Source organism: Pomacea canaliculata, linkage group LG3 (genome assembly GCF_003073045.1).
Source record: "Pomacea canaliculata isolate SZHN2017 linkage group LG3, ASM307304v1, whole genome shotgun sequence".
In the NCBI taxonomy this organism is placed as follows: Eukaryota; Metazoa; Mollusca; class Gastropoda; order Architaenioglossa; family Ampullariidae; genus Pomacea; species Pomacea canaliculata.
In genome coordinates, this window is record NC_037592.1 from 10,476,062 (window position 1) to 10,501,922 (window position 25,861).

At 42.7% G+C, this 25,861-nt stretch overlaps 1 protein-coding gene across 1 annotated transcript in view; it reads left to right on the plus strand.

The window, feature by feature from the left end:
• Nucleotides 1-25,861, plus strand: part of LOC112558840 (short transient receptor potential channel 3-like) — a 54,539-nt gene that overhangs the window by 8,776 nt on the left and 19,902 nt on the right. Inside the window, exons 2-6 of the mRNA XM_025229540.1 lie at nucleotides 6,491-8,650; nucleotides 9,193-9,429; nucleotides 10,014-10,071; nucleotides 13,148-13,315; nucleotides 21,987-22,145. Coding sequence (XP_025085325.1) covers nucleotides 8,139-8,650; nucleotides 9,193-9,429; nucleotides 10,014-10,071; nucleotides 13,148-13,315; nucleotides 21,987-22,145 — 1,134 coding nt within the window. The 5' untranslated portion in view covers nucleotides 6,491-8,138. The remainder of the gene's footprint in view (nucleotides 1-6,490; nucleotides 8,651-9,192; nucleotides 9,430-10,013; nucleotides 10,072-13,147; nucleotides 13,316-21,986; nucleotides 22,146-25,861) is intronic.

A 25,861-nucleotide genomic window follows, 5' to 3' on the forward strand; every position in this document is an offset into this window, starting at 1 on the left:
GATAATACTTCTTGACCTAACGAGCTAAGATAATAAAAAAAAATCAAGAATTAAAAAAACTTAAATGTGCATTCAAAAGACACGATTTGAGAATCGAACCCTCAACTTTAGAACAAGAAGATAGTTGAACTCGCTGTTGTCGCTGTACTACCAACAAAGTACAAGAATTAAACTGAATGAGTGAATGGTTATCGACAAGAAGACGCCCAACAAGGGAAAGGAAAGTGGTGAGGTGTAGGTTTGCTCTGTCACGTGGTATTCATGATGTTGGATCCTCCAGCACCGTGCGAACTCTCACAACCTTTGTGCTAGCATCTTCTCCGTTTTCTCCTTTGTCTTTCTCTCCACTACCTCACGATGGACAGTCTCAAAGCTGCTCTGAAACGACTTCCAAACCTCAGGGGAACTCCTTGTTCATGATTTTTCCATCTAACAACTCGTCAAGCGAGAGATGCGAGTCTCACATTAACTCTTAGGAGCGCGCGCTGCGTATTCGTAAGAGTAATGGACTGCCGCGTGGAGACCGATTCTGACGAATCTTGTGAACTGGTTACCTCCAACGTCTGCTTTACTGATAAATGTGCAAAGTATATGAAGTACCTTTACTTCTGTTTCCTCTTCCCATGCAGTCCCCAGCTATCCACGATGATACGGAAATTCAGTCAAGGACAATGCCCGCACGAAACAAAACAAATAGACAGTCAGCCTCGAAAACCTTTTTACTCAAACCTCTAAAATATCACTCAGACTCTTACAATTGATACTGATTAATTTGCTTGTCGGTTATATGTATAACAAGACCTTTTGCTGTCTTGAGACGTGTAAGAGTATTGTTTAAAGCACATATGTACTGGGAGACTTCTCACACTTCGTAATTTTGAATTATTTGACGAGGAAAGGTTTCCAGTACTACCGAGTTCCTCACCTTCAGAATACAAGAGAGTGATACAAGAAGAAGACGAAAGTGACCGTTGCTACACTGACCTAAGGCGAGTTGTGGTGAAATGGTTGACGGGGTGAGAGTGTGAAAAAGAAGAAAAAAAATTCGCTGCGCCGCCATTTTAACGGTCGCCCGGGAAACTGCAGGTCACGTGTCGGGTGTCATGCGCTAGTTCCTGTGTTTTCAGCGGACTTTCGAGTGAAAGTCTTCAGTGGCGGCACCGAAGGGATCAGAAGTTTGGCTCTGGGGCAGGTGGTGCGAGAGAGATAATGCATCTGACATTTTCGTCTGCCAGCCTGCAGGGAACATCCACAAAGGACAGTTGGTCATCATTAGGTGGCAAATGTCGATGCAACCTGAACGACCTTCGCGTCTCCAGAGCCAAGAGATGAGACTTTTTGTTAAGGTAACTAAGACAAGAGAGCAGGACAAACATCAAAGAACTCCTTGCTATTTCCTTCCAAGTCTCATCGTTCGTTAATTCCCGCTTACTTCGTTATACACGTGTACAACATTTCTGTGACACAGTCTTACATAAGTGTTGTGAATATCGGAAAATGCATCTTAATGAAACAGAATGATATTTTATTTATTACAGTTTTCTAAAATGTTGTTGAATATTACATTTTGATGCCATAGTTTAATACATAATTAATTCTACGCTGCCAATATCAAATAGGTGTATAAACTGCCTTTCAAAAGAAATAACAGACGGTTAACATCAATGGACGAAATAATCTCAAAGAGTCAAAAACCGGAAATAACCCCTTAGTCTCACTTCCAAACCTGCATGCATGCCTCCGAATTCAGTATTACAGGTCTACACGAGTGCGTTTTTTTTTCAAAATTGGGTTGTCATGGTTACAGCCAATGAAAGAGCAGGAACCACATGTTAATTCTGCTTATTTATAGACATTACTAAAATCATTGTTTTCATCCCCTTTCTCTGGATGATGATTTCAGCAGACCTGTACCTTGTGCTCGCTCAGATTTCGGGAAAAACTGTTTTGCTCACCTCTGTTGTCTGAAAGGTTGTTTGCACTCTAGTAGGTCTTTAAATCCGACCTGCGGACGAGAAATCTCATAAGCGTGTTGCTATTGCTAGCTTCCAATTCTTCCATTCTTCGTGGATGAACATTTCCAGATTTGGATTATGGGGCTGATCGAAATGCGTTTTGATTGTATGGCTTCGTGCCACAAATCAACATTTGGGATGAACGCCTCAAGTCAATCACTTACTCAAGGCACGGAGGCATTCGTCCCTTCGGCGCTCACATTGGAGCTGATCATCCAGCCAGACAAGCACCAGGCCAGGGGCAGATAACTGGCGCTGTATGCGTAATCAAGTGAACACGACTCACGTAACATCGCCGACAATGTCACAGATAAGAAAGATAAGAACAGCTTTGAACTATCGAAATAATTATGAATGTAGGAAATGGGCAATTAAAACCTAGACACGCGGTTCCTTGAAAATGGTTCACATACAAGATTCATCATCATCATCATCATCATCATCATCATCATCATCATCATCATCATCATCATCATCATCATCATCATCATCATCATCATCATCATCAGTTGACCCAGCTATGGAGTGGGTACTTGAGTACGTCTATGGAAGAAATATTGTCCTGACGTTAAGTGAGGATTCGAACACATCATTTCATACGACGACATCTGTTCTGTTTGAAATATTTATAAAATTCTAGATTTTATACAAATATTTACTATCATGTGTACACAGTCCAGAGGCCTCGAGCCAAGAACTTCCCTTTGGTGGAAAATGTAAGAAGGACACACAGAGTCTACTTACTACAGTTGTGGTGTCTGACGTTTGCTGGTGACCCCAGAGGTCATCCTGTCTGACCGTGTGACCGTCCAAAGTCCGGGTGAAATGACTGCTTATCTCTCGTAGTCTTCGTCTTTGCCGTAGCATCTTAATGTCCTTTGGTGCCCTGTCACATTTACTGAGAAATATCACTGCCAGAAAAAGTCTTGCATATCAGTCTCTGACTTTTCGGCCAGTCCAAACTAAAAATAGAACTGATATTTTCTCAACATTATATTCGCAAAATTCAAGCTCAAATGTCTAAAATGATTAGTTTTACTTGTTGAAGTTGATTTTTTGTGATCACATACTGTATTTATTAAATTTAGGATCTGATTCTACTATGGTCTCTACCACTATAGACTCATTGCTACTTAAATGATTCCAAGAGTTCAGCATCTTATAATGTTAGAACTCTTAGCATTTCCTTTAATTTTTAAAGGTTAAAAACCTGCTCGCTAAAAACACCAACTGTTCTTGATAAGTAACCACACTTAATAAACTTATCATTAGTGGCATAAGTAATGTTAGTAGCAAACAAAAAAAAAATTTCTTCGAAAAGTATGGAGAGATTTTAAAATTATTAGGCAGATCGCGTTGAGAAATAGTTCGTGGTTCTTGCGGAGTGACAGCCTCCCCTCACAGTCTTCATCAATCATGAAATTCCACAGAGCAATCTTCAGGCGATGTCTTGCTGACTTCTTTCAAGCAGAAGGCGGGTGTCCGAAAACAAACTTCCTCTAGTTGCCACCCTCCCACCTTCCCTCAATGTGTACGCCGACTCACATGGTTGAGGGAGGAGACATCATATCACTCCGCCCCACTTCAATCATCTCTTCTAACAATTGAATCACCTTTTCTTACCTTAATTTGTCATTATGGACACAGTTCACTATGGCTGAAATAGGGAACGAAGAAAACAGGTTAAGGAAGCAAAGAAAAAATAAATAAATAAATAAATAAAAATAAAAATAAAAATAAAATAAACAAACAAGACTTTTTCTTTAAACCAGACAAGTGCAATCTTTAATTTTCATTGTACAATCAAACAACGAACAGAAATAAAAATAACGACAAAGGTCAATGGGGAATTTAGCAGCCTTTGTTTGTTTGTTTGTTTGTTTGTTTGTTTGTTTGTTTGTTTGTTTGTTTGGTTGGTTGGTTGGTTGGTTGGTTGGTTGGTTGGTTGGTTGGTTGGTTGGTTGGTTGGTTGGTTGGTTGGGTTGGTTTGGTTTGGTTTGGTTGGTTGGTTTCGTTGGTTGGTTTGTTGGTTGGTTCGTTGGTTGGTTGGTTGGTTCGTTTGTTTGTTCGTTTGTTTGTTCGTTTGTTCGTTCGTTCGTTCGTTTGTTCGTTTGTTGGCTCGTTGGTTTGTTTAAACGTCGTACTGCAGAGACGTTAATCAATAAACAAGAATCGATGGCCGTATCATCGACGTAAACCTCTAAGATGTGTGTGACTTTGACCTCATGGAGTGGTGACGTTTGTGGCGATCCCTAATCCCGTTTAACTTCGCGACACTTTGCGAGATGAAGGGCTGTAGCGGCCAGATACCCGAATGAGCGCCATTAGACCGATTCAGTCGCTCTTTCCTTCGCTCCACCTTCAGCTCCTCGTTCACTCACGTGACTGACCTCCCACCCTTGTCCTGCCGCGTCGGTCGGAGGCTGCTTACAAGAAAGTCCCTTGTTTTTCGTTCCCCAAAACTGTTTAGTCTGGACCGGCGGTCTTTGCGTTGCCTGTTTGTTTGAGTGAGTGGGAGGAAAGGGGGAACAAATCACATTTGGTTTGTGCTTCTCACCAGACTTGGCTTCTCTTGCGGGCTGTTTATTAGCGAAATGGAAGTCGACTTGTCTCTTCCAGCTGTTGCCCTTACATCAAATATTCCAGACTGCCTACATCAAATTTCTTGGATCGTGTATCAGAGAGAACTCGATGACCTCTAAACTCTATCTTTCACCTTTCCTGCGACCTGGGCCCACACATGTATTCAGCTAAAAATAGTAACAATTAACTGCTTTTCAAAGGACTTCCATTTCTTGTTTCAGGCCGAGATGTTTTACTCTTTATTCTCTCTTATTTTGTGTTTGTTCTTATTTTGGTGTTCTGCTTGTTCTTTTTTTTGTTTTTTTTCTTTTGTTTTAGTTCTGTGCGATCTTCTTCATCGTGTTTTATAATCTTGCTGTTTTTTGTTGTTGTTTTTGTTGGTTTTTTTTACACAACGATAATAGCGAGCGTCAGAGGAGATACACAACACACGGAAGAGGTCTGTTGTTGAGTCAGGAAAGGGAATCCTTGAAAGCCGCCCCACCGCACACAGAGATGTAAACATAAGAAGAATAATTTATTTAGGTAAAACGAGTAAAAATTTACAAATTTTCACTGTGAATAAACCTCAAGTCGGAAAACGGCGACTTGATAAGTAAATTCGAGGATGCCGCAAACAGCCTCTGAAGTCGGACATAAGATAACCGCACGGAGTAACCCTCGGTGCAAAGTATCATCCGGGGCTTGTCTCCTCCTGGTTGTCTTGACTTCATTTGAGAAAAAAAAACAACCCAACCCTAAAAAATAATCCACTCACACAGAAAAAGGTTAATTTTCACGATTGTCCATGAATACACCTAATGAGGTTTTATGATGGCGTGCAAGGGAAAGAATGTCGTCAGGCGACGAACTCATAGGAGGGTTGGTATCTTCAGCACTGAAGAGTTCTGTCAAAGGATGGTCACAAGAAGCGCTCATTAACATATTTTCACAGCTCTCCCATTGGCTGTAACTTTGTTAGCAGTACCCATGTCCGACAGTTCAATTATTCAACTCTTCCTTGTTTTATTATTTTAATGTGTCATTATTATTAATTTTAGAGCAAGGGATGTCACTAAAAGCATGAGCGGTGTTCACCTCCCCCACACAAAATAAAAATACCCCAATAAGTTTTCAAATAAGAGGGTACTTAAATAACAAACACATCTAAAAAAAAAAAATAAAAGCATAACAGCAGAACAAGATCAGGAGTGTTAAAACCATAAACGCAGACACAAAATATCTTTATTAATCTTTTTCAGGAAATTGTTTTGTCTGCCAACGGTATCATGAGAACATTAAACAAAAACTTAAAAAGATGCTATAAAAAAGAGCATGAACTGACTACATCCGTAGGAGAAATAAACTGTGAGTGGTTCACTATGACTAGGGGACGTCATGTTAAAAGGTGGATTCCAATTTTTCTGGAACCAAAGTAAGAACTTGTGTCTCACAACAGGTGAAGAATGTAAATCAGATAAAGAGTGAAGATGTCCCTTCACGTGGGCCAGTGGAAGGCCCAGTAGGAAGTGGAAGACTGTCAACAAACGTAAGCATATGCAATGAAAGGCTTACTCCTTGCAGACTGTTCAGACAGCCCTTAAATCTTCCAAAAGACCTCAGGCGGGGGCGCTGGGGGGCGCTGGGGGGCGCTGGGGGGGGGCGCTGGGGGCAGACAGTCTCAGGCCAGGCTTATGTTAGGTTGCACGACCGCTCGCAGGACTTCATTTTCAAGCGCCAACTTTACTTTCCCTTTGTCTCGACTTGTTTTCCTGTCATTGATCATGGTCTGCGACGGATCCCTCTCTCACCCTCACATTTCTTCAACAGACTCAGACACCATTTCCCTTACTGTTGTGCGAACTCTTCATGTCCTTGACCCTTAACCTGTCGATGTTTTTCTCTTTCTTCAGGCCGGACTTCCCTTGCAGATACTAATACCTTGGTACCAACAGGCAGGTGAGAAGCATCGCCGTGTAACCCACATCCAGCCACCTTCGCAGACTCAGCCAGCCTGTCTTGGCACAAAGGGCGGGGGAAGCACCTGAGTCTAGTGAAAAAAAGCAACTCCCATCCGCAGTCCCTGTCAGACGTACACCGACACATCGGCTCAGACAGCACACCTGAGAAGGTCACAATACCTGAGCAGGTGCTGAGAGGAAACTCTACGCCCTATTGTTTCCAAAAGTGAGAGGAGATTTCTAACGGCGTCCGATGTCCCAGGGAGTTAAACGGATTTCTGACAGCTTCGGGTTTTCTCATGAAGTCAGTCTGTTTTCCAATAATAGTGAGAAGAGGGCTGGCTAATGATAGAAACAGGGTATACAGTTAATTTCTACTTTCTGAAGAGTGCATTTCCTGCTTTCCAGATTTCCAAGAGCCGGTCCTTCCCTCGATGCTCTTATTCCGACCTTTACTTTTTGCTGTTCTTCGAGGGTAAAGGAGCCATTACAGACCCAACAGCGCTTGCTGGGATCTAAGATAATTTTACCGACTGCTAAAAAGATAATGTTCTCTAAATCGCATAAACAGGTGAAAAACACAAAAGAACAATGTCAGGGCTCTGTCAAAGGTTCAGGAGTTTAGAAACCCTCCAGTCTTCACTCTTCCACCAGACACTCCAGTGTAGCTGTACACGAAGATGTTGAAGTTCTGTCACAAAGGCCAGTCAAAGACTTTTGATTAAAATTGTGGCTAATGTGATTCAGGGAAAAATTAGAAATTCAGTTTGTTAACTGTTTTGATGATGATGTGTACGAAACTGAATGTTACAGCCGGCTTGTTCTTGAACATTTCCACTATTCCACTCCAGGAAACTGTGTCATGTGTCCGTGTCTACCTTCACAATATTCAACAAAGTTTATGTATAAAGGTTATACAATATACCTATACGAGGAATACTATTTCTAGCTAACTTGGGCACTAAAGACTAATGAGGATACCCTGTATAAAAACAATGAATGATATCTTGCCACAAGTGGATTTCTCTCTCCACCAGTTGTAAGAAAGGACTTGTTTCTTCTGTAAAGCTAGACATGGTCTGAGGAGGCTGACTGAGCAAGGCATGTTTGAAGACTACACAAAGTCCAGTTGTGAGCCATGAAAATGATACAATGAGTGATTAAAAACCCACATTAGAAGCAGCTGTCTTTAATGCCAACCCCTACTGAAGCGTGAGCATTATTCACTGTTTGTTCAAGGGCTCGTGTGGAAGGCTTCCGTTTAACTCCAGCGAAATATTAACTCGCCTTGTAAACTTTGTCTTTTTTTTTTAGCTTTTCTGAAGCTTCTAACAGGCAGAAAATTCACAATTAACAAAGGCTGACACATCTTGTACCAAAATCAGTTGCGATATATCAAAACAAGATAAAAGACACCAGAGAGGGGGAAGGAGAGAAAGAGAAGAAGGAGAGAATCAGAATGAATGTCTAGTACAAGTGCCGTGTACATTAGTCTGGAGGCAAACTTCAACAATATCAAGAGGTACTTGAGTCGAATCTCTCAAAGCTGATTAGCCGGCTGCACAGCTCCTGCAAGATCGAGCTCCAGACTGACATCACCATGATGAACCGCACGTCCCTGACAAGGAAATTCTCCTTCAACGCTGGAAGAAAGAACTCCCGCGACAGCAAGCAGCATCCTCCAGGCACCAAAGAACTGCCACAGAACCTCCACCACCACGGCTCGCAGCATGAGCAGCATCAGCAACACAGTCACCACCACAACGGTCTGCAGGACAAGCGGCAGCACAGCAGGCGAGAGAACACGGATGTGGAGAGGGTGGTGCGGGGCATCTTCGGGGACGTTCCCCTTACGGACACCGAGAGGCGCTTCCTGTCTGCAGCCGAGACCGGCCACCAGGTGTCGCTGGAGCAGTGCGTGGAGGAGAACGGCAGCCTCAACATCAACTGCCGCGACTACCTGGGCCGCACGGCGCTGCAGCTGGCTGTGCTGGGGGAGCATTACGACTGCATCCAGTACCTGCTGGAGAAGAGCTCCATGGACACCATCGAGGAGGCTCTGCTGCACGCCATCAAGACGGAGAATGTCAAGGTGTGCGACATGTTCCTGAGGTGAGTTGAAGCGTGTGGAACTGTTTATTAACTGCTATGTTCTTGTGACGACTTTACCGGTTAGTGTGGTGAGTTAACCCGAGTGGCACTGGTTTACCCTTTGACCTGTTCTTGAAGTGAGTTGACATAGAACCAACAGCCTAGTGACACAAGTTTACAATTTCTGGGGTCAAGCTGCTTGAAACGTTACTACAGTCTATTGCTTACTGGATGTCAATTTACCAATCATTAGAATAATTTTATGGATTATCAAAAACAAAAAAACAAAAAAATTTATGCAGAAGGTGTGTAAAATTCTTGAAATTTTTAATAGATGGCTTCCGACAACCTTAAAAATCTAAGGACGAAATTTTCATCTCTCTCTCTCTCGTGTACATACACGCTCTCACAGAGTGGAACAAGCAAACGTAGAAAGCAAACATACACATACAGACTTTAAATGAGACATCAAAGTGATGCAGATGTCATGTCCAAAAATTGCTGAATGCACAGTGCTGACCTCATAGCAAGACTCAAGCTAGAAATCTTTTCATCTGGTGCAGCCACCCCATGTACTCCGACAAGAGAACCCGGATGCAACTGGAGTTTCAGCATGGCTTCTACGACCAGGAGGAAAGCAGTTCCAGCTTTGCCCCGGAAATAACCCCCGTGGTGCTTGCCGCGCAGTGCAACAACTTTGACATCGTCCACATGCTCATCCAGAAAGGCTTCACCATCCAGAGGCCGCACCACTACTTCTGCTTCTGTACAGAGTGCTCCAACCACAAGACCTTCGACAGGTAATGATAAACTTTATCAGCTCCGTCATGAGCATGAATGCTGTGGAAATTACAAGAAACGATGATTTCTTCTAATTTTCATTGTCGTTTTCATCATAATTGTTGTCGTGGAAATTTTGTTGTTCTGGTTCTCTCGTTTATCAGTCGGTTTTGTAGATGTTGCTTGAAATGACCATTGACCTTCCACCACCAACACCATGTGATGTGCTTGTGGCCAAATATTGCTGTCATCGTTGAGAACCGCGGTTATTAACTGCCGTAAGTAGAATTCTATCGTCTGCATCTCGGGCTGAGAGAGGGAGACAACAGCTGCGCAATACGGACGGCGAAGGACTAAAGACTGAGAAGTGTAGGAAGAATAAATGAAGAAAACTTCTCTCCCTCAATCTATTAGAGTTTTCGTTCTGTCTATCACAAATTTCTCTCTCACTCCCTTTCAACATTTTCTCAAAAGAGAGTTATTAAAACTGTGTTGCTGTTTGTTAAGACACGTGTTAAAAATCTGTATGAAAAGTGGTAATGAGATTTGGCGGTTACACGAGAAATTAGTCCTGCAGCCTTCATCTTGTGTCGTCCTTCTTCAGCTGCTTCCTGGAGATGGCAGTACTCTATGCCCTCCTGTCTATGACCTATGACCTTAGAGTCTTAAAGTACAAGGAATAGCAGCTTGTATGCAATAAAGCCCCGACAACAGAAGAAAGAAGCAAAGAATAATAAAACAAGTAAAACAAACATGGCAGATGACTGCAAATGACCGGAGAGACCGGGAAATGAATCTGCGACAGAAAGGCACGAGGGTCCGATCACACGCAGTAAGAAACGGATGAAAAGAGACAGAAACAGAGAGCAACAACCGTTTTAACATCTGTAAACAACTTTAAAGAAAGCATGCCTAAATGGCAGAGTACTCTCAACGATCCTCTCAAAAGAAACATCCAGTCTTTCATAAAGCCGACAATCAGAGCACGATTCCATTTGGAAACGGAACTGTTTACAGTCATTAACCGTCCGCGCCTACACAAGAAGGTTAATGTTTCCTCCGCTGCCGTGTGAGACCACGTGACGCACGCGAATAGACTTCTAATTGGAAGTGAAATTATGGCAGCGCCCTTTGTTTGCTGGCTTGTCCTTTTTCTTTGGCTGGTCGATGGGCGCTGCCAGGTCCTGTCAATATTTGTCATCTGTGTCTTCATGGACTACAGGCTGTGAAGTGTAAGTCAGGGTGAGAGGCTATGAGAGTGGGACAATCTGGGCATCTGAACTCGGAGGGTGCACATTTATTTATTTATTTATTTATTTATCAGCAGTCTTTTCTTAGTCCATTTCCTTCTCCCAACCCCTACTTGCCTTGAATGTTGACTTTATTCTATTTCGCTCCTACACTCCTTCTGCCTCTATCACATAAATTTCCACATACACCACAATAAAAGACTTGCAACCAAAAATAAAAAAGGCAAAGAAATGAAGAAAATAAAAGCTGAGAGAAATGGCATTTTCCAAAAAAAAAAAAGAAGGAAATAAAAGAAAGGGAAGAGACCTTGTTACAATCTGCTTGTTTTACGGATTTTAATGAAAGTCAAAGGGAGAAATTTCCAACGATTGAGAACTGCAAACTTTCTCTTTAAATCTTTTAGAGGTCTAAAATAAAAAATTTTAAATACACGAAAAAAATGCATGATATTCATCTACAATTACACGATATAATAAATTTTCTTTTCTCTTACTTTCAAACAAAAGAACATCGTTGCTAGATGCTGTCATGTGTTGTCAGAAACAAGTGAAAGCAGATTGAAATAAAGGAAGAAAGAGATCGTAGTTTTTAAAGTTGATTATGTTGAAAGCCATTCCTTGCCTGAGAAAGTGTGGAGGCCAAGTAGCAGAGTGTCGATGCCAGAGGCGCTGCAAAACTCTCAGGCGCCCACGAGTGATGGCCCCTTGGAAGCAGGGGGACTGTTGAGATGTTTACGAGACCCGCGGAATATTGAGAGAAAAGACGATCTGGAAGCAAGAAGATATAAATCGTAGCGAAGGGTAGGTAACTGAATGTGTGAGTTATAATCTGAGAAGAATATAAAAGAACGGATTACTCTGAGCTCCACAACGAAAGCTATGGAGTTATTGCCCTTTACATTGGAGTGAGTTCAGTTCACGTTAGTGTGCCTACTCTCCGGCTACAATACATAGAGCTAAAGCAGAAGTGTTTTACAGGATATCAGCACAGCAAACGAAGTGCAGGATGTGACAGCTTATACTTCATTTTTCTGGGGTGACCATCTGTATCTTCCTTCAATAACCGTTTTCGCGAAAATTTAGAAACGCAAGAATGAGGTCAAGCTGGTCTGGAAAACTATACACTCCTCTGGGCACATCAAAATAATAAACGATTCTTCAGCTAGACACAACATTAAACCCTCAGTCCTAACTTCGTTGTCTCCTGTCATTTGTGGAAAACAGTTTCTTTCGAGGACGATTTTATTTCAAGGATTTATTCCAATCCGGAAAACGTTTGTCCCCTAGGGAGCACAACTAACGATCGCAGAAAGCCAGCATCTCCGAGCTCGCTCCTAGACATGGGCCAGAGAATCCCTGTGTGTCTCCCTATATTAATTCCTCAAAAACGTAGACGTCAGATTGAAAGGAGTTTTTTTTACCTCGTTAGTCAGAGAGCTCCCCGTCGCTCGTTTCGCGCCGCTTGCACGTAATGTAATCAGCATCAGCCATCAGACTTTCACCACGATGGCTTCATGGCGCCTGCTGGAGCAAAAGCAACATAATTTTGACCATCTAGGTGCTATACCCAGCCTCCTTATAAACATGTTTGTGCCTCAAGTCCAGAAACACGACACACTTAAGGTGACCTGCAAATGCATGGCTGACCTTTGCATTTTCATTGTAATATTCGTTCCCAAACTCTTTCACGATGCTGCCTCTCAGAGGTTTTCGCTCTCCGAAAATTTATGGTGAAAAAAAACCCACACACATGCACAATTACGAGAGAAGTCTTTCTTTGACTGGCAAATGGATCTTTTTGAATCTTCTGTTAGAAGACTTTCTGCGAGCTGACCAGAGTTGTCTGCCGACAAAAGTTCACAAGCAACTCGCGGCTTCCTTAATGATGGCCTGAGGTCATCGACCGACATCTCAACGTCAGCTGATGAAAGGTCTTTGCCATCTGATGACAGTTTATCAACGGACTTGTATACAAGTGTCTGTCGTCGTGGTGTCTCACTCTCAAAGTGCCAGAGACTCGTCTTTTCTCGCATCGTCTCGTTTTCATGAGGCATGTCTTCATCTGTTTGTCAGGTTTGTATGTCCTCTTCTGGTTTGGTCAGGTTCTCATTTGTTTGTCAAGTTCATATGACCTCATCTGTTTGTCAGGTTCGTGTGAATGAGAAGTAGGACCAATCTGGGATGCAATCCAACTGAGACCAATTTAGTACACAAGAACAAAATGTCCTCCTCCAAACTGGTTGAAAGACTGTAAAAGCCACCGACACAGACACAAAGTCACACGCCTCTGGAGTTGTTTTTTTTTTTTTTTTTTTTTTTTTTTTTACCCCACCCCGTACCTACCCGCGCACCTGTAAATAATTCTTAATTTTCCAAACTTGTTCAAGAGAGTCTTACAAGCTTGGAGGCTAAGCTTCTGTTCTAAGACTGTTCTAAGATTGCAGAAAGACTTGATCCACAGAAAATGTAAAGAAAGAGCAGAAGGTAGCATCACCTGCTTGTCTGTCCAGGTTTGTTCACTCGAGGTCGGCTCAACGCCTACCGGGGCCTGGCCTCCCCCGCCTACCTGTCTCTCTCGTGTGACGACCCCATCCTCACGGCATTTGAACTCAGCAAATCCTTGCAAAACCTGGCAGAGACAGAGAAGGAGTATAAGGTATGTGCACTTAGCTTCTTCTTTCAATTTCTTCCTCTTATTCTTTCTATTTTTTTTTCTATTTTTTTTCTTTTCTGTCTTTCCTTTTGTCTACATGTGTTTTCGTTCTCTATGTATTTATTTCGTTTATTTCTATCTTTTTATTACACTACTTTTATTTTACATAACCGTTTCTTTGATCCTCTATATCTTCTTTGCTGAGGTTCTGGATGTCTTTTTTGTCCGACATATTTCAAGGCGCGTGTACTGTGGTCTTATTATGATTTCACATGTCATGTCAACCTATTTAATGAAACCAAGCAAAAATGTCTGTTGCGATGTTTATTTGTTGTTCCCACTTTATTGCTGTCTGAACTTCTGCAATTATGTTTTCAGTCAGTTCATTTCTTATGTCTTCTGGCCAGTCAGTGATATGCTTTCACTCCCTTCAGGGATTGTATCCTTCCTGTTCGATGTGTAGACATTTCCCTTCCATTCACTGATTGTCTTCAACACTTTCAGAGACTGTTTTCAATCCGTTCAGTTATCAGTTAGTCAATTCAGTAATGTTTTAACTACATTCAACGATAATTTTTTCATTCTATTTAGTGATTCTGTTTTCAGTCTATTCCATGTTAATGTTTTCATGCCATTAATTGATTGTATTTTTTTCTGTTGCGTGAATTCCATCTAATGACTATTCATTGATTTAGTTATCTACCTCTTCAGCAATTTTAACGTCCTTTTCCATCTCGCACGCGCGTTTAGAAGTTTTTGTAAGATGCCAATGAGGTTCATCACGTGCGTGCCGAGAGGAGGATCCCTCACCGATGGCAGGAGCGAAATACTTCAAGCACTTACAAAAGCTGTGAAGAATATTGACTTCCGAATTCTACTTCCCTAATTTTAACCTAATCCCTCCGCTTTCTTGTGCGACCTGATGTCTTGTTCGGTCATCTGATGCAAATATTTGGCAAGGGCAGGCATGTTTGTCTACGAGCGCCTTCTATCTCCAAGTTATTTCCCTTCTGCTGTGGATTCGAACTGATCGAACATCTGAAATCGAAGTCCGAACTCTCTCTCTCTTCCCCACGCCTTCCCACTCTGGCCGTTATAAGAAATGTTCTTACATACTGTGTTTTTCTGTCTTCCCCTCATCCCTCCCTGACTTCTCTCAGAGACTTCCTATTGTTGACACACACCGAGGCTAAACACAAGCAGCCAGTCTGTGTCTGGGTAAGCCAAACCCAAGGGTAATTTTAGACTTATTTTTTGTCAACTTGGGAATTATCTCTCTGTGATGAAGTCAGCCCTCGGACTGCAGTCGTCGAAGATATCGAGTGTCGTCATCGGAATGGTAAAGTTCGATGGAACTTCTTCCGGGAGTAAAACTGCTCTCTCTCTTTTCTCTCTCTCTCTCTCTCACACACACACACACACGATGACAAACAATGCCAGAGTGTCCATCACGAGAGCGAAAGAAAACACGAGGATCGAAGCATTGCCTCCCAACGAGAATTGATTTCTGGCGATGCTCGCCACGCCTTTATTGACGTCATCACAACCCCAGAGAATGGGGCGTAACTGGAATATCCACACAGCTCAACCTGTCCCCAGTGTCACACTGCCAAAATGATACCCGACTTTTTTTTTCCTCTAAGCCAGATTGAACAAGCGTGACAATCGCATCTCCCCCACTTCTCTCTCTCTCTTTATTGCCTGCACTCCTGCACTCACTCACCCCACAACTTGCTCTTTACCGGTTTCCTCTCCAACAACTTCATGATAATCGTTAACTCTTTATTTGCTGAACGCTTTAATGATTATAGACATTATACAGTACATTTATCTTTTGTAAAGAACTCTCGGATATGCTTTAATAAATATTAAAAGCTCTCAAGTTTACAGAGAAATGATGATGATGATGATAATAATGATGATTACAGAGAAGCTCGTCACCGTTCATTCTCCATCCCTACCCCCGGAACTGATTCCCCACCTCCCACCCCACCCTGCCACCCTGCCAACGGAATCTGAAATAGCGTGCGGCGGGTTCCAAACTCCACCCCTCCTCCAGGAATATGAAAGAAAGCAACCCCCCTGTGTTAATGGAGGTTTATTTAACCCCTCAGCTAACAATTACCGAGGATTTGTAGCTTTGGAGCAACTTAAACGTTCGCCACATAACACGTCATTTCCTCTTCCGGTCCGAGGCTTAGAAACCACCGGCAGCAGAATCTGCACGAGAAATGTGCAGGTGAGGTTTTTTTCTTACCAGTCTCAACAAGATGGATATGAAAAAAAATTTATCCTTTCTTTTTGAAGATGATTATATACATAAGCAAAATACATCTTAAGCACACTTACTCAAAATAAAACTATGACGGGGAGGATGTCACAGTAGAAATTGTTAAACGGTAAGAGTTTTGAAATCTTTTGTAGCCTTCACAGTCAATTCAAAATGAAATAAATTGATGTCTCTAGAGTACACTAATGAAAATGAAATAAATGATGTCTCTAGAGTACACTAATTATTGAAAGATGATCTCTAATTAAACTGAATGCGCATAACGATTTCTCATTACGGCGAGAATATGAAATGATAATGTTCTGCACTAACTTGGATGAATTTTTAACAGATTTCTTAGTCATGTAAACACGTCTTTGTTTTTTGTTACCCTAATGATATTCTATTTTCTAACTGCACCCCAAAGGGTTGTAAATAAACCTCAACCTGAAACCTGAATGCAAGTCTCCGATTTGGAGTTGAGGGATGGCTGCTTGTTTGGATTCTTTTTTCTTTTTTTCTTTTTTTTTTTTTTTTTTTTTTTTTTTTGCTTAATATTTTAAAATGCTTTCACTGCCGGTAAACAAAATTCTCTTTAAAGTCACAAGACATTTATCTTGCACTCCTCTTTCGTTACATCGTCCTTTAGGGTGTTTTTTTGTTTATCGTCTACCTTTCGAGTTGTTATTTACTTTGTGTCAAGCCGGTGCTCAAGCTCGCGAACACGTCGAAAGCAGCATTGGTCACGTGACGAGAAGGAGGATGAGCATCATGGGTGCACTTTCTTGCAGGCGGTCTGTTTATTTGCAAGCCGCTAGTGACGGCGGTGTAAAGGCCCTCGCAGGCCACCGAGGGTGCTAGAGGCTCACCTCCATAAACATCACGAGCTTTAGCTTTACCCGGGTGTCGGAGTCCTCCCGTCATCCTCCCTTCCCCGCCCATACCCTCCCAACGGTGCGTCTCAATGAATCGTTTTTCTCTCTCTCATCTCCTGAGTCTCCTGAGTTGTTTTCCTCTTTTCTCTTGCTGTCCTTTGCGCGTCCTTCGTGGAGAGAAAAGAAAGAGAAAGAAAGAGAGATAAAGACAGAGAGAAGAAGAGAGCGGGGGTTTGGCTTCCATCTGGCACAGTCTCTTTAATGCAAATGGACGCTGAAAGGATGACAGACATCTAAATGTCATCATGTGTCTGTGGAGAGGTTCGGTGGCTCTCCACACCAGCTACCTTTACTTTTTCTTCTTTGTTTCCCTTCCTTTAAGGTTCCATGACCATGTGTTGTTTGTTGTGTTTGAGTTACAGCCATCCGGGATGGTTTCCTGAAAGTGTCGGACTGTGTCGGAATGTGGGTTTTACACTTTTTCTTACTTTGCTCACCTTCTCGGAATGGGGGCTTTAAATATGGTCTGAGTAATGACTGTAAGACCTCCATGTCTTATCTGTTGTAATTATATAAAACTATCTTAAAAACACTTATATAAACACTCACCACCTTGAAATAGACCGATGACCGATGGAAGTTTTTTCGTTCATTTTATTTCTCCTTTTCCCATGCCCCACGTCCTAGCTCCACTGATCTCCGGAATTGGAAGTCAGAAGGAACTGTGCTGCGCAGATTCTTGACCGTTATTTCATCAAACGGTGTAAATCAGACAAAGCCAGCCGACCTTCTCAGGCCATTTTTTCCTTGGCGACACTACTTTGTGTGCGGGGGGAGAAACCGTGAACCAATCCCAAGGCCGATTCCCGATTATTTCTCGCCAACCTCTTGCGAGGAATGCAAGATCCCTTATCACGCAGCCTTGCAAGGCAGGAAGAAAAGTAATGAGGTCTGGACTCTCACAACGGCCACCGTTAATGAATCAGCGCCCGTTAGCAGACACAGCGCGGGGACAAGAAGGTCATGGGGAAAGTGGTGGGTTCACAACAACACAGATCACAGACTGGGGCAGTCAGGTTATATATATATAAACAACACTATATATATATATCACGACATCACAGGTCAGAGACTGGGGGCCAGCCAGGTTATATATATAAACAATGTATATATATATCACAACAACATAAATCAGAGACTGGGGCCAGCCAGGTTGTATATATATATATAAATCACAACAACATTATATATATCACAACAACATTATATATATATATCACAACAACACTATATATATATATCACAAAAACACAGATCACAGATTGGGGTCAGCCAGGTTATACATATATCACAACAACACTATATATAAACATTATATAAAAGCACTATATATATATATCACAACAACAAAGATCAGAGACTGGGGCCAGTCATGCTATATATATAAAAACAACACTTTATATATATATATATATCACAACAACACAGATAGGATATTGGGGCAGCGAGGTGTTATATATATATTACAACAACACTATGTACATCACAACAATACAGATCAGAGATTAGGGCCAGCCAGGTTTTATATATATCACAACAACAAAATTATATATCACAATAACACATAAAAATTGTATATTATAACAACACATCAGAGATCAAGCCAGCCAGGTTATATATATATCAAAACATCACTATATATACATATATATGACAACAACACAGGACAAACAATCCACCCCTAGCAACACAGATCACAGATAGGGGCCAGCCAGGTTATTTATAATATATGTATAAATCACATCACTATATATATATATACATGACAACAACACAGATCAGAGATCAAGACCAGCCAGGTTATATATATATTAAAACAATACAGATCAGAGATAGGGGCCCACCTATTTAAATATCTATATGTGTAGTAAAGGTTGGCTGGAAAGATCTAGAGTCGGTGTCATACACAAAACGCACTCGGCTTTTTCTTTTTCTTTTTTGCCTCTCTTCTTTCTCTGTCTTTCCCAGAAGTGCTTTCGCTTAACATATCGTCACCTTCGAAATTGAGTTTTCGTCAATAAAAAATAAAATAAAAAAAAATAAAAATAAAATAAAACCTGGCAGAACACGACAGTAATGTTTTATTGAACATCTCTATTTCTATGCCACGTCACAAAGTATGAATTCACACACTTCACTAGCCCTGGCCTCCATTCACACCCACGCACTCGTGAAATGTGCGCACCACATCTTGCTGCTGAGTTCCGCCTGTCCAAGTCATCACCAGTGGCTGATTGATGTTGGCGATGAGTTGCGTCCCTTAGACGCAGACGTCAATAGGCCTTTCCTAACTCCGCTGCTCTCCCTTAGGACCTAACCAGATCTTGGGCAAACGACACCCAACACGCCGACCTAACACAACTCATCTGAGAGGCGAGTCTAGGAGCCGCAGACAGGCTCGGCACCGGGGATCCGGTTGTCGTTTGATGAGCCTGGCCTCCGTGTCACAGCACAGACGCCACAAGTCAGTGGGGCTGCCCCAACCCCACACACCTCTCGTCAGAGCCCGCATCTCCCTGATTTTTTTTCTCTTGTTCTTTCTCAGACGTCTTCTTACGAGTGATCCTCTTTGTAGGGGTAACCGAAAAAAAATAACCATGGTGATTCTGAAACCTCCCACTGCCTACTCATGCGTTACCTCTCGACCCACGCAGAAAAAGGTCCTCATCCCTTAGAAAGGAAACCCTTCAGAGGTCTTCAGCGACTTGTTGACCTCCTTGTTTACGTCACCGTCAACGGTGCTTGACAAATACAGAAAAAATTCAAAGCCAATCACCGTGGCTTTACCGGAAGTGCATGCAGGCCAGTCAACACCCATGTAGAGTACTTAGAAGTACTACTACAGCCCACAAGTGTCATCTACGCCCTAATATCTGTTTGTATCGAAATTTTGTGTTTTGATCCTTGGTGAATCAATGAACAGAGACGTTGATGCAACAGGAAAAAAAACATGTTAGTTGTTGACAAATATCAATGCCAAACGTGGCACGTCGAGTTTCTTTTTATATATATATATCAGCGGTTCATTGGGAACGAACGAACGAACGAAGAGAAACGTAAATCCATCCATCCATCCAATCAATCAAGATGATCAAACATAGCCGTCCATCTTGGTATGGTAATATTCACTTCTTCTTCTCAAACGCCTGTGACGCAAGGCTTGTCCTTCTTATGGGACTCCTCTGTTTATTTTCCATTCACTTTCTCTTTTTCTTCTCCACCCTTGAGCCACTTCCTCGCAGGGAACTTCGGGACACGGTTTTCAACAGATCGTTCTAACGTGGAGCTCCATCAAAGTGCTCAATCTTGCATTGATTCTACAGCTGTTGAACGAGGTCCTGGATGGCCCACCCTGGGTGTGATGCTGCTCAGAACTATCCAGCGAATAAACCAAGAACAAGATTCCTGTGGGGAACTGTATGTTCTTCCCGCAAATTATCGAGTTCTTGACAAATATCTGCATTTCCACTATATAATCCTATTCCTACTCGGTTGAAAATCTTTTCAACTCTATGTCTGGAGTTTTCGTTTGGTTCACCGTCTCGATGACGGTCTAATACATATCTTTGGAAGTCTTCAATCTTGAAATCAATTCTAGCCTCAATCGTCTTGCATAGAGAGTTGCTGGATCGCTTCCCGAATAAAACCTGTGGGTCAAAGTTCATTGGAGGTATCGACCCATTTCTCTCTGTTTACTCGTATGAAGATTGGAAGGACGTGGAAGACATGGAAGCTACCCGGAATACAATACAGCAAAAATAAAATGGCGGTGCAACTACTAGTTGGTATTTTTATGATGGATCTTCATCTGGACTAATTTGTGTCACGTGTTGTGGACCAGGCTTAAGTTTGAATCCGTAAGCAAAAGTATTGACCCGCAAACAGCCATTGGCAAGGTTGGATGGATTACCCAAGATGCAAAGCGAGAGCTCTATGGCCGAAAGGTTTCCCCTTCCAGCTGCGCAAACCTTCTAGTCCAGTGATCTAGATGCACTTCCGGTAAGCACGACGACTTCATCACTGGTATTTTTAACCTGATTTTCTCTCCTTTTGTTGACTTTCTTTTTCCTCTGTAACATTTTTGCCATTCAGCCAGGGAAAGGCAGAAGGGGAAATGGAGCTGGGCCTAAGCACTATTGCTGAGGGAGGTGCTGTGGCTCTGTAGTAGGTCGTCTTCTATGCAAAGCAATATTCGCCACTGCACTTGAAGAACCCCGCCTTCACGACAGAAACGTTTAACTGTGGACAACATGACGTAGAGGTTACAAGTCCTTTTTGTGTCAGGCTGTGTTGGTGTGAAGAAAATTATTGTGGAAGTCTTGACATTTTATGTCGAACACTTCTTTCAATTTGGGAGTTGAGGAAGCCGAGTGATTGTGGAGGGGCAGATGGACGGTGGAGGTGGGGGATACAATAAATTTGTTATGGGATTGTGCTCTGGTACATTTGTGACCGTTTATATCGCTGCCATAGCAACGGGCAAATTGACGACAGATTGAATATTGCGGCGAGTTTGCGGGTGCAAGATATCGGGTGCTGAAGATGGTATTTTGCTGAATGGCCGACAGACTGCAACAGTTCCTGGCGGAGAAATTGTATAACGAGAAGCTTTCAGAGTGGTTTACGAGCCCTGAAGTTAACTGTGGGCGACAGTGAGTCGTTTTTACTACAAATTATTGAGGGCAGGCAAATATAATGCTCAACATGACTGGAAGAATTATAAGTGTTGATGGCATTTACTCTTGCTTGGCAATCCCAGTGAGGGGGCTAACAAGGAGCCCACCACTCCTTTGTCCCAACTGGCCTCTCGTCCAAATTTCATCTCAATAGCTCAAGAATATTGAACTAGAAAGACCCAGACTCTAGCAGATGTAAATTCTGTGGCTTTAAGTAGAAGAAAACATACATTTTTATAGCAGTATGTGGTTGTGGGGGAGGGCCATCGAAAGCTGAAAGGAATGGAACGCCGGTATGCTATAACTATGTTATATGATTGTCCTTGATTGAAGCAAAATATTCTGATTCTGTTCATGGTTACTAAACGGAGAAATAATGATAGTCGTCAGTCTATCCATTGTTTTCTTTATCACATTATTTCCTTCTCTCTATCTCTTTTCATGCACCGATGAGCTAAGCAAATTACTTTACACGCTTTGTGCTGGTTTAGGTTTACTGTCTGACCTTTGCCCTTGACTGATTCAACTCAGTTTTCCTCCGTTTTGGCGGGAAAAGAAAGAGAATACTTAAGCAATGCCACTGCCACTTACTCGTGTCTGTCACAACTTCTTCCTCTTGTGATTGTCACTGATTTGTGTCTGTTGTTGACATGTTTGTCACTGACTTAAATTGTTGTTTGTCACCAACTAACGTCTGTCGCTGGTGTCTGTCATTGATGTGTCTCACTAGTGTCTGTCACCGACTGGTGTCTGTCACTGACTTGTGTCTGTCACTGACTTGTGTCTGTCTCTAGAACGAGTACCGGACGCTGAGTGAGTCCTGCAAGAGTTACGCCGTTGACCTCCTCGGTCTGTGTCGCTCCAATGAAGAGGTCATGGCGGCGCTGCATGGCGGTTCCGACACCAGAGACCTTTCCCGCATTAAGATGGCCATCCGATACGACCAGAAGAAGGTAAGCATCAGCCTCTCTTCCTTCTTTCTCACTTCCTCTTCCCCAACTCAATCTCTCTCTCATCTGTTCCCACTTTCATGACATACGTTTGTCCCATTCAAAATTTTAGATGACGTCAGTCAGATGAAAGCAATCGATAAACAGACGGACAGCCATCATGAACTGTATTGACCTCTGAGTAAAGATATAGAGAAAGTTTTGGATCCAATACACGTCAACTGTTTGACAACAACTGTTGGGTCGCAAAAGATTTTAAAGGACAGCCATCGACTTTCGGTCAGAAAAAAATATTTTCCAAAGAAATGAAATTCCTGACTTGCTCTTTCTTATTTTTAACTTTTATGTAATGACGTGTTGCCAGAAGACAAGCTCTCGACAAAAACAATACTTTGGAGTGAACTGTTTAATGAAGAGGCGGGGTAGAAATGCATGAATGAAAAGTGAACGGGTGTACAATTGCACTCGTCAATATACGATGGCCAAGCATCTCGAACATATCGAAGATTAAGCTATGCAAAACTTTGCACCATATTCAGTGACCTGCGGTAAAAGTCTTTTTTTGAGGGGGGAGAGGGAGGAAAAGGGATGGTCTGCATAGATAAAGAGCAGCTCCAAATTCTCACAGAATCGATGACGACATCAAGATAAAACCCGATCTCATTTTAGCACAGTATGAAAGGGTCTGGGATAAGTGTTGGAGAACAAGGTTAGAGAACACGAACTGCACTGACAATATGTGAGCTGGCTTGATGTAGTTGATGTACTTGATGTAAATGATGTATTGTGGGTAGTGAGTCGGTTAGTTGGTATGTCTGGTAAGGACACTTCATAAAGTAACTAACAAATCCGGATTTTCAGTCGCTGAACTCTGACCCCGTTTTATGACAAACAATAAACATTGCACGTGATGTTGTGAACTCCACTCAGAGACCCTCGTCGTCGCTGTCATCCTCATTTTTAGTCCTCGTCTTAGTGAACTTCGTCGTCAGTGTCATGTCTGCGTCACAACCCACTTCAAGCTCTCTCTTTTCCTCTTTTTTTGTCTCTTTCCTTATCTCTCTCTCTATCTTTCACTCTCTGCCGGTCTGTGTACACACTTCAGTGGACTAAAAATCACTTCGTCGCAAAAATTCACTTTGCACTGAGACCACCAGCGCTGTTCTTTACTTATCATGGTTGAGATTTGTTGTTGTGAGACGAAGCCACAGATGCCAACACATCATCCTCTCAGTGTCATCTGAAAACCTCAATAAATAAATAACGAAAATGCTGATGTCAGGAGCTCTACATCAAGGACAGAATATTCTGATTTATTTTCCCATGCCGCAAAGACAAACCCAGACAAACAGCACAATCCAGGTGTGGTCAGCAGATAAGCACACTTAAAGGCCCAGCTCACACGGTCCGACAAGAAGGTATTGGAATGTTCGTGAAGATACAAGTGAGGCTAGTGTTCTTTCTATCTTCAGTTCCTGGTTGTAGAAAAAGTCTCCTTTATGAGAACTTTCGGGAGATCTTTGAGAACAAAACTTCCTCACGTGTCTCGGGACATCACAGGGGAATGTCTGGAGAAAGGATGTCAGTGTGACATCAGCTTCAGGATTTTCCATTCCGTGCTCAACGGACGGGACGTGCTTTTGCATAGCAAGTGACTTGTCGTGCGAGCGGCCACAGTCACAGGATGGAGTTTAATGACAAGAAGAACTGCCGACCGGCATGCAACGGCCGTTTGTCTTTTTGTTGTTTCTATCACGAGGTGGCCACGTGATTTCCTGTTGTTGTGCCGACAGCCGCTTGAAAAGAAGAAATCTTTTCTTCTTCTGAACTGCTTACATCCTGTTCTGACTTCAGAAAAGGACTGTCATAATCATCGACGTTGTCGTCAGGATGTTTGTTGCGAAGTGGTTGAGGGAAAAAAAAATGAAACTCAATTTTAAAGTCGTTCTTCAGTTTCTCCAAACAGTTGCTCTACTGTAGTCAGTCAAACGTTCGCTACAATATTTTCTTGTAGTTATAAAACACACAAGCAGTACCATGAAGAGATGAACTCCAGTAAAACTGTAATTAACGTTTACCAAACACCTAGGCATGAGGTAGAGTTGGCAATTAAAGCCACCTGCCGATCGTGACAAATTAAGCTACGTTCACACGAGGAAAATAATAAACGCGACAGACTCGTAGGTAGAAAGGACCAAAAACAAACAAACAAACAAACAAACAAAGATATCAAGGGTCTTATATATCTGTACACAAACAAATAGTCCGTATTACCGTTGTATGCATAGCAATCATCGGCTACCCCTCGGTTGAGAGGTCGGGGTGGTCACAGTTGTGATCATTGTCTCTTCTCACACCCACTTCTTGCGTGAAGACATAACAAGCAGTTCGAATCCTGCGCCTCGACTGGGCCACAGTTTCCGCTCGAGCATCGTGAGGTGTGTTTGCAGATGTCAACGTTTACCCAGCCTCAAGTGTGCCGTGGTTTTCTTCAACCTGCAGACAAAAACTACCCGTCTACCCGAACAAAGGCTAGAGTGTACAATAATTTACTTAACATTATGCTATTGTTTAGGCTTGTTTGTTATTGTTATGAGACGCAATAAGCCCTCCCCTCGAAACACGTGACAGAAAGATTGTGTGTGGATGTGTTTCAGAGAGAGAGAAAATGATGAGAGATATTGTGTGCTTGTGTGTTTGTGTGTTGTGTGTTTGTGTGTGTGTGTGCGTGTGGAAACTGCAGTCGCAATGCTAGATTAGATCATGTCTCTCTGTTGGAGATTACCGGTGATGTCAGTCGGCCTTTGTTTATTTCTCTGTGCGCATGTGCGGGATCGTGATTATGTGAGTGTGTAGAAGTGTGCATGCGCGTGTGTGCGCGTTTGTGTACCCTAACCCAAGACACTGCTCGACACGTGGATGTATCAACCAAAGAGGCGGGTGGGATAGAGAAGGGAAGGAGGGTGAGCAGGCAACGGAGTCGCACAGAGATGTCAACCTGTCAGTGTAGGGAAGGGACATCAAGAGCACTTGTCGCTACACTGACACCACACATAAATAAACTTGACTCCAAACGAACCGAAAAGTTGTCAATAAAATCACAGCTAGAAGAGTTACCAGCAGAAATCAATCAAGCGAAGCTAGTCACAGTTCGAGGCACACGCTCCGGTGACCCCGTAACCCCATCAAAGGCCAGAGTTGTTAGATCGCCTGATTCTCATTGTTGCATGTCTCAGTATACACTGTCTCATTGTTACATCTCTCATTGTCGCATGTCTCAGTATATTAGGTCTCACTGTCGCATGTCTCAGTATATTAGGTCTCACTGTCGCATGTCTCAGTATATTAGGTCTCACTGTTGCATGTCTCAGTATCTTATGTTTCACTGCTGCATGTCTGACCGGATTTTCCGCCCTCTTATCCGCTCTTCCCCGGCTCATCGTGTTATATTGTTTCTGTCACTGTCAGCGTTCACTCCGAGCCGCTTCCAAAACTCCATTAGCCCCCTCCCTCCTCCACCCATTGCTGCCGGTCCCTCCTTGTGCCTGCACACACCTCACATTAGTTCCACCCCGCTGATGCTCCCTCTGTGACTGTATCCTCGCATTTTGCCTCCATCTTTGAAATTGCTGCTTTCTGTATTCGTTGCCTGCCTGCCTTGTCCCTCGCACTCGTCTTTCTCTCACCACGCTGTCCTCCAGCGGCTCACCACCTTCCGT